Source organism: Penaeus chinensis, chromosome 43, assembly GCF_019202785.1.
Source record: "Penaeus chinensis breed Huanghai No. 1 chromosome 43, ASM1920278v2, whole genome shotgun sequence".
In the NCBI taxonomy this organism is placed as follows: domain Eukaryota; kingdom Metazoa; phylum Arthropoda; class Malacostraca; order Decapoda; family Penaeidae; genus Penaeus; species Penaeus chinensis.
The window spans coordinates 19,063,409-19,073,396 of record NC_061861.1 but is presented as its reverse complement, the minus strand read 5'-3'; the positions used below and the strand labels follow the sequence as shown (position 1 = coordinate 19,073,396).

The 9,988-nt window shown below is 45.3% G+C and overlaps 1 protein-coding gene across 1 annotated transcript in view; it reads right to left on the bottom strand.

Annotated features, from left to right (window-relative positions):
• Nucleotides 1–353: 353 nt before the first annotated feature.
• The window catches only part of LOC125048284 (UNC93-like protein), a 47,528-nt gene continuing 37,893 nt past the window's right edge, over nt 354–9,988 (bottom strand). Inside the window, exon 8 of the mRNA XM_047646913.1 lies at nt 354–2,350. Within this exon, the coding sequence (XP_047502869.1) occupies nt 2,094–2,350 (257 nt within the window). The 3' untranslated portion in view covers nt 354–2,093. The remainder of the gene's footprint in view (nt 2,351–9,988) is intronic.

Here is a 9,988-nt window from a genome sequence, read left to right as displayed (position 1 = left end):
AATAATGCTAAAACACTCTAGTGTTGATACTATGTTAGAAAATATAATACACAAACTAACTCTACTAAAAATGAGACTATAGTGTAATTGTCATTTCACTTATGGTTGTAGAAATAGAAAAAAAAATATAGATTTTGTGTTTTATGAAATCAAAATTTTGTACCTCTGGCACACATATGTGTACGTGTGTGTTTGTTTGTTCACATAGGTTTTTGTCTCTGTGTATGTGTTCGTACCTGTCTTTATATAAATACTTTGATGCGTTTATTCTCAAGAATACTTATTGCGACAAAACAAAACTTTTTAAACTCATTTAGAGAGAGAGGGGGGGGGGGGGGATATAAAATTCCGCAAAACTTTTTTATCTTTATTTATCAATAAACTATGTAAAACAGTTGCATATATTTATGTTTTCTCTATCACATTCCCAGTATAAAATATGATTACATACAGCTACAAAAATACTATAGCTTGCCTAAGCTAAAATCACAAAATTGAAAGACAATTGAAAAGAACTATTAGCTAACCGAGGGAGGTTGTGTATAAAAAAATCATGAGTGAATTATATATCACATGTAAAAATACAGAGACTCTTCATTTTTTTTAGGCTAAATCATTAGTTACATATCTACAATATATTTCATACAAACAGGTTACAAGAGACCCAAAAAGCGTATTTTGGCGAACAATTTGTCATAAAAAATGTCTTGCTTTTGTCGAAAAAACGTTTCTCTTTTCGTTTTCTTCATTATCTATCTATCTCTCCTCATTTTTATTCATATATTTCTATTTCTATTTTACACATTTATTTATCTATTTACACATCCTTTTTTTCATGCGGCAAGAAGCTAGACATTTTGCCTAAAATTGCTCTACAAAAATCACCGAGCAATGATTTACAAGTACTAAAAAATAAACATTTGAAAATGAATCAAGTAGATATCAATTTCATCTCCAAGTCGGAATGGACTGCAAAAATAACTTAACACTTGGGCATAGTACTAACTTGGAATGGACAGGAATGTACAGTTCCCTTCTGCTTTATCTTTGACTACGATCCAAGTAGTCTCGATAACACAGAAAGATCTACAGATTCTTTCCATGTTAAAGAATAGCATTATATAACTACTGCTAAGGGTAACAAAGAAAGTATTAAGATTTCCCTAACGGACAAAAGTTGTGTCGCCAATGAAGCATCGAGTCGGAATGCTTAATATTTGACAAATGGTTTTTGACCGTGACTGTACATCAGAATATCAATATTGGAAAAAAAAAAAAAAGAACTGTAGATATACTATATGTCTTTCGAATAAAATAACGGATAACAGGTCATTCAAAAGAAATGTTCTATTGACTAGTTCTCAACTGCAATGCTGTGTACCTTCGAACAGCATACTACAAAGCTCAGAGGAGGAAGTCACAATGAAAAGGGATTAAAAAAACACTATTTTACAATACACAAAGGAATATTTTACAGAAATAGACTAAGGGCATCTTTATAACTCACACTCACAGTCATTCAACTTATTTCTCTACATCAACTGGCTCAAACAATTTATCTTCAAAAAAATATTTATTTTCCCTTAATAAAATCTCTATCGAAACATTGACTGAAACTTTATAAACATTCCAATCCAAAGTCAGCAACTTTTTTCTCTTTACTCCAAAAACAACATATTATTAATATTAACAATAATAATTGATATAATTAATATTAATAATAATTAATATCAATACCAATAACCATTAATGATATCATTACTATTAATATCTGATTTCTCTTCATACTAGCAAACGACCCTTCTTATTTCACTCGGCAGACAAACAACTTCTCTTCACTCCACAAACAATGGAACAACCAAACGACCTCTCAACTTCACATCAATCACATCCCCTTTCCATCGCACTTGAAACGACCCCTACCCCTTCAGACAAACGACAAACACAACGACCTCTCTGAATTCCACACCACAGGACGACCTCATCACCAACCCTTTTCAACGACCTCCAAGCTTCAACTCCCAAACGACCAACACTAACCAGAACCGAACGACTCCTCTCTCACCAGCCTCTGCGCAGCGTCCCGAACGACCTCACTCCACAAACAGCTTATCAATCGGCACGACTTTTCCCTCGGCATCCCTGCGAAGTCCCCCGCGCCACTCGATCGCCTCGATGATATAGTACCCGACGGCGCCGAGCGAGATAAAGACGAGGAGGATCGTTATCTTGGCCTCTATGCAAATGAGGGTGCTGCAGGCGTAGGCGATGATGAAGCCCAAGCTCTCCCACAGGCGGTAGTTGCTGAAGGCGGCCTCGGACTCGCCGGGGAAGATCACGCCGTAGAGAGCTGTGGGGTTTAAGAGAGAGGGGAGTTAGAGAGGGGAGTGAGAGAGAGGGGTGAGGGGGGAGGTTGGGAGAGGGGTTAGGTAGGTATGGAATGGTTGAGTGTGTGTGTGTGTGTGTGTGTGTGTGTGTGTGTGTGTGTGTGTGTGTGTGTGTGTGTGTGTGTGTGTGTGTGTGTGTGTATGTGTGTGTGTATGTGTGTGAGTGTGTGTGTGTGTGTGTGTGTGTGTGTGTGTGTGTGTGTGTGTGTGTGTGTGTGTGTGTGTGTATGTGTGTGAGTGTGTGTGTGTGTGTGTGTGTGTGTGTGTGTGTGTGTGTGTGTGTGTGTGTGTGTGTGTGTGTGTGTGTGTGTGTGTGTGTGTGTGTGTGTGTGGGGGGGGGGGGGGGGGGGGGGGGGGGGGGGGGGGGGGGGGGGGGGGGGGGGGGGGGGGGGGGGGGGGGGGGGGGGGGGGGGGGGGGGGGGGGGGGGGGGGGGGGGGGGGGGGGGGGGGGGGGGGGGGGGGGGGGGGGGGGGGGGGGGGGGGGGGGGGGGGGGGGGGGGGGGGGGGGGGGGGGGGGGGGGGGGGGGGGGGGGGGGGGGGGGGGGGGGGGGGGGGGGGGGGGGGGGGGGGGGGGGGGGGGGGGGGGGGGGGGGGGGGGGGGGGGGGGGGGGGGGGGGGGGGGGGGGGGGGGGGGGGGGGGGGGGGGGGGGGGGGGGGGGGGGGGGGGGGGGGGGGGGGGGGGGGGGGGGGGGGGGGGGGGGGGGGGGGGGGGGGGGGGGGGGGGGGGGGGGGGGGGGGGGGGGGGGGGGGGGGGGGGGGGGGGGGGGGGGGGGGGGGGGGGGGGGGGGGGGGGGGGGGGGGGGGGGGGGGGGGGGGGGGGGGGGGGGGGGGGGGGGGGGGGGGGGGGGGGGGGGGGGGGGGGGGGGGGGGGGGGGGGGGGGGGGGGGGGGGGGGGGGGGGGGGGGGGGGGGGGGGGGGGGGGGGGGGGGGGGGGGGGGGGGGGGGGGGGGGGGGGGGGGGGGGGGGGGGGGGGGGGGGGGGGGGGGGGGGGGGGGGGGGGGGGGGGGGGGGGGGGGGGGGGGGGGGGGGGGGGGGGGGGGGGGGGGGGGGGGGGGGGGGGGGGGGGGGGGGGGGGGGGGGGGGGGGGGGGGGGGGGGGGGGGGGGGGGGGGGGGGGGGGGGGGGGGGGGGGGGGGGGGGGGGGGGGGGGGGGGGGGGGGGGGGGGTAGTAACTCATCAGTAAAATACATTTTAGTACAATATTCATATTTTCTATTAAAGAATTTATCAATAAAGAAGAGATACATAAATTATCGTTCCTATTTGCTAGACCTTATCGTTCTTAAAGAATTCAAGAGTCTACATGAAAGCAAATTTAGGATTTATCTTCTTTATTTTTTTGTTGTGTGTGTGTGTGTGAGAGAGAGAATGCGAGAGAGAGAGGGGGGGATAAGAGAGAGAGAGAGAGAGAGAGAGAGAGAGAGAGAGAGAGAGAGAGAGAGAGAGAGAGAGAGAGAGAGAGAGAGAGAGAGAGAGAGAGAGAGAGAAAAGGCGGGGGAGAAACAGAAAAAGAAAAAGAAAAAGAAAGATAAAGACGGAGAGGGAGAGAGAGAGAAAGAGAGACAAAGACGGACAAAAAAGAAGGAAAAGGCAAACAAACAGAACACACACACACAGACAAAGAGAGAGAGACACAGACATAACGCAGGGGAGACTCACGGCCGTGTAGTCAGCGCCGATGAAAGCCTGTTCGACGCCCGACCAGATGGTGAGGGGAATGATCAGCAATTGGTACGGGTGGCGCATGTGGTTGAAGGAAGCAACGAGGAGCTGCACGCCCGTCTTGTCCGAATTTGCATTGTTCTCCTCATCTTCGCCGAAACTGTGGAAGGGTAAACGAGCTTATAAGATTTGGAGGATGTTTTGTGTGAAACATTTTTGTTCATCTTCGACGAAACTGTGGAAGGGTACACGAGCTTATAAGATTTGGAGGATGTTTTGTGTGGAAGATTTTCGTTCATCTTCGCCGAAACTGTGGAAGGGTAAACGAGTTTATAAGATTTGAAGGATGTCTAATTTGCATGACTTTCCTTGCCTTCACCTAATGTGGGGCTCATTTACTGTGACACATCAATAAAAAAGTACAAGACCGATAGTCTGTTAACATTCAGAATATCGCATCTTGTGAAAGATGTGTCTATGAAAACGTCATATTATATTAACAAATTATTTATTCTCATTTATATAATTTAATATCGCTATTTAAGTCACACACACACAAACACACACACATACACACACACAAACATACACAGACACACACACACACACACACACACACACACACACACACACACACACACACACACACACACACACACACACACACACACACACACACACACACACACACACACACACACACAGACAGACACACACACACACACACACACACACACACAGACACACACACACACACAGACACACACACACACACAGACACAGACACACACACACACACACACACACACACACAGACACACACACACACACACACACACACACACACACACACACACACAGACACACACACACACACACACACGCACACACACACACACACACACACACACACACACACAGACACACACACACAGACACACACACACACACACACACACACAGACACACACACACACACACACTAAAGAAAATAGCAATAGTGACAATATTAATAACTACTCCTAATAATAACAATAACAACACTAATATGAGACAAACAGACAAACAACTAGATAAAAAACTAAACAAATACCCCCCCAAAAAATAGCGAACATCCAGAACAAACATTCAAACATGAACATTCCAAAAAAAAAGAGAAAAAAAAAAAAAAAAATCTCAACCTCAGGCCGCACAAACCCACCCGTTTTTTTTTTTTTTTTTTTTTTTACCTTTTCAGCGGATCGACGAAGAGCAGGATGATGACGGAGGCGAAGAGGGAGAAACACAGGTAAATAGTGGCCATGGTGTAGATCTGCCACTTCGGGATTTCCTCGTCTTCCCCGCCGTCGCCGCTGGAGGTCGTGTTCCCCTGATCCCAAGGACAGAAGTTGATGCCGCACACTGCTAATTCCTCCTCGGTGCGGTTGGTCTCGCTCACGCCCACGGACAGGACTGGATTTTTGTTTTTGGAGGGGGAAGAGAGGAGGGGGGAGAGAAAAGGAAACGTTAGTATTGAGAATGTTTTTGTTTTTTCGGTCAATGACGTCGTAGTATATTATATGTATATATATGTCCCATTTTCTCTTTTTTTCTTCACTCTGACTATAACCTATAACCGTCTCTCCCTCTCCCTCCCCCTTCCTCACACTATCCCTCCCTAAACACCTCCCTTTCCCCTTCTCCCCTTCTCTCTCTCTCTTCATTTCTACTATCCCTTTCCCTTTCCACCCCTTCTCGCCCTCACATCCTCCCTCTCACCCCTTTTTTTCTTTCCTCATCTTCCTTCTCCCACTCCTTCCACACCCCTTCTCGTCTTCCTATCCTCTCCCTTTTTTGCCATCCGCTCTCCTTCTCCCCTTATCATTTTCTCACTTCCTCCCTCATCCCCTCACCCATACCCTCTCCTCCTCCCACTTCCTTCCCCTCTCCCACTCCCTCACCCACCCACTCCCTTCCCCTTTCCCCCATCCACTCCCTTCCCTTCTCCTCCTCCCACTCCCTCCCTCACCCACCCACTCCCTCCCCAACCCACTCCCTTCCCCTCTCCCCCACCCACTCCCTTCCCCCTTCTCCTCCCACTCCCTCTCTCACCCACTTCCTTCCCCTCTCCCCCCCCCCACTCCCTTCCCATCTCCTCCTCCCACTCCCTTCCCACCTCCCTCACCCACCCACTCCCTCCCCCTCTCCCTCCTCTCCCTCCCCCACCCATTCCCTTCCCCCTCTCCCTCCCCCTCTCCCTCCCCCACCCACTCCCTCCCCCTCTCCCCTCCCTTCCCCCTCCCCTCCCTCCCCCACCCATTCCCTTCCCCCTTCCCCACCCATTCCCTTCCCCCTTCCCCACCCATTTCCTTCCCCTCTCCCTCTCCCACCCATTCCCTTCCCTTTACTCCACCCACTCCCTCATTCCCGCCACCCAGCCTTACCTGAGGAAGAGATGAGGTTCCCCCACACCTGCGTCGACTGGAAGAACAGGAAGAAAATCCCGAAGAAACGAGTTATGATTACCTCGCTCTCTTCGCCCACGAGATCGCCGTAGATAGCTCCGACCTGCAGAGAGGAGGGAGGGGGGGAGGGAAGGGAGATTTAGTTACGGGGGATTGGTGGCGAGGGGAGAGAGGGAAGGGAGAGGAAGGGTGGAAAGAGTGGGAGGGAAGGGGGGGGGGGTGAGAGGGAGAGAAGGAAGGAAGAGGAAGGGAATGAGTGGGAGGGAGGGATGGAAGAAGGGAGGAGAGAGGGAGGGGGGCGGGAAGGAAGGGTAGGTAAGAGGGAGGGGGAGAGAGGGAAGGGAGAGGAAGTGTGGTAGAGAAGGGGAGGGAGGGAGGGAAGGATAAGTAGGAGGGAGAGGGAGGGGAGGAAGTCTGGGAAGGAGGAGAGAGAGAGAGAGAGAGAGAGAGAGAGAGAGAGAGAGAGAGAGAGAGAGAGAGAGAGAGAGAGAGAGAGAGAGATGGACAGACAGGGAGTCCGAAACAAAGACAAATAAATCAACCGATATCATTTAAATACTGAACAATGGCGTCTCCCTGGCCTGACTATAACATACATATTGAATTCAAAGAATTATGAAATATAAGTAACAGAAACAGCGACTTTCACATAAACCAGGGATTCCTGAAAATGCTAAGTTACACGACCAGTACAAAACGAGTGGAAACGTTTCTTTGCGCAATATTTTTTGGTAAGAACGGTCGTTACAGGAATAATGGTAGTTATACTGTAAATAATCGTTAACAGAATGATTGTTAAAGCTAAAGTGGTCATTACAGGTATGAATGGTTGTTATAGCAAGAATGGTCGTTAATAGAACGAACGATCGTTGTATCGCGAATGACTGTTACAATATGGATGGTCGTTACAGTGTAAATGGTTGTTACATGGTAGTTACAAGATGAACGGTTGTTACAAGAGTGGCTGACAGAACACAAATGGCGTTAGAATATGAATGGCTGTTACATCAGAAACGGTTGTTAGAGTACGGATGGTTATGGCAAGAATAACCGTTACAGTACAAATGGTCACTAAAGCAGGAATGGTTCATTACATTGCAACTTGTTACAGCACTAATGGTTGTTATAATATAAAGGCTCGAATGGTCGTTAAAGCAAAAATTGTCGTTATAGCACGAATGTTCATTATAACAAGAGTGATCGTTACAGCACAAATGATCGTTATGACAGGAGTGATCGTGACAGCACGAATGGTTGTTAAAAGGAGTGGACATTAACGCGAGAATGGTCGTTACAGTACAAATAGTCGTTTGAGCACGAATGGTCGTCACACCACGAATGATCGTTATATAGTAGGAATGGTTCGTTACGTCATAACTTGTTACAGCCCTAATGGTCGTTACAATGTGTCCGTTAATGCTAGTCCACTGTGACTGTTTCAGTAACACCTTAAAGGACTAATTGCGCCTCAAAATATTACTCCAGACTCGCTAAAACGAATAAACGAATATATATAGAAAAAACAAACAAAAAAGATACACTAAAAGTAAAAACAAAAAAAAAACACAAAAAAAATACACTCAAAATCAACAAAAGAATAAAATCCCACTCACCTTCGTCAGGTACGTGCACTTAGCAGACCACATAGGCGCGGCTCCCATACCCAAAATGATAGCTGTGGGCACGAGCGTGTAGATCTCCGGGTAGAACTGGGCGGCTATATAGGTCGAGTAGCCCAGCATGCAGAGGGCCATCGTGTACTTAGTCTTCAGTTTTTTGATGAGCCAGGACGGTACGAAACAACAGGAGATCACGAGGGCTGCGTACAAGGTGGAGAGGGAGGCCGTGCCGTCGACGCTGCGGGAAACGGTTCAGGTTCAAAATTGCAAATTTGAATTTACGTTCAAAATTGCAAATTTAGATTAACGTTCAAAATTCGAAATTTAGATTTACGTTCAAAATTCGAAATTTAAATTTAAGTTCAAAATTCCCAATTCGAAATTTAAATCCAAGTTCAAAATTCAAAATTCGAAATTTAAATTTACGTTCAAAATTCAAAATTCGAAATTTAAATATAAGTTCAAAATTCAAGATTCGAAATTTAAATCCAAGTTCTAAATTCAAAATTCAAAATTAAAATTCAAGTTTAAAATTAAAATTCAAATGATTCTAATTCGCAATCACATGAAATAAAAATTTAAAAATAAAAATTTAAATTCAAATAAAAATAAAATTATTAATAATATTAGTCGAAACTCAAATTTCAAAATTTAAAATCAAAGTCGTAATTCAAATTAAACATTCAAAGAGAAATATAAAGATACTGAAAAGTGGAATATTACTGTTTTATTTACTTTTTTATCAAATCATGATACTGGAAATTAATTAAAATATTACTACTGCTACTACTACTACTAATAGCAATAACAAATAACAGCGATATTTTTCTAATTTTACTAAATTAAGGTGTACTAATAAAATATTAGACATAACCAACAATTATAATAATACTCATGCTAATGAAGATTCAAATAGTAGGCCTACACTATTAAGCAAAATAAAAACTAAAAAAACGGATCTTATTACTTGACGAAATTCCCCCCCCTCCCACCTAGAAAAATCTCACAACAAGGCGAAAAATATAAGAAAGAAACAAAATAAGGTTATTAATCCAAGAAAAGTGAATAAAGAAAAAGAAAACGCACTCGTTAATTGAAGACTGGAGGTTGGCCATCGAGTTGTAACTGGTGAAAAGGAAGACAAAAGCGATGGAAATGATGATAATATTCTTCAGGATCTTGAATTTAAGTGCCTTCTTCTCCGCTTCCGGGAGATTGCTGTATTTCGAGACCGTTGCGACGCCATTTTGTTTGGCAGGTGCTGTGGAAGAGAGAGAGAAAAAAAGAAAAGGTTAAAATGCGTGGGTTTCGTTTTCTGTTTCAGACTTTTATTTTTTGGTTCCTTATTTTTCATTAATTTTCTATTTGTTGTATATGATATTTATCCTTTGTTATTTATCTGTTCGTTTATTTATTCATTTCTTTTTTCTTTTTTTAAGCTTTGTCCTTATTGATATATATTTTTTTTTATCAGTTTTTATTCTTACTTGACACATACGAATTATTGAACTAATATAAAGCTCTCTATATCTTTTAAATAACTCAAAGGGAGCATTATAACAACATATCACGTGGTTTCCTGTTTTCCCTTTATTTGATTTGTTTACACTTGTTCAACTTGATTTTCCTTATCATTTTTAGAACTTATTATCGTTATGTTTATTCATCTACTTATTTTTCCCCTTTTGTCTTATCTGCTCATAGAAGAAAAAAAATGAGTGATTGATAGGTAAAGCTGGATAGATAGAGAAGTCAATATTATCTCGAGATTTAATGTTTCAAAAACTGTCATAAAAAAAAGAAAAAAATCAAGATGCGTGAATTTTATGGTTGCTTTCTTGGCGGCAATTTCTTTATTTATTCCAAGTGAGTGAATA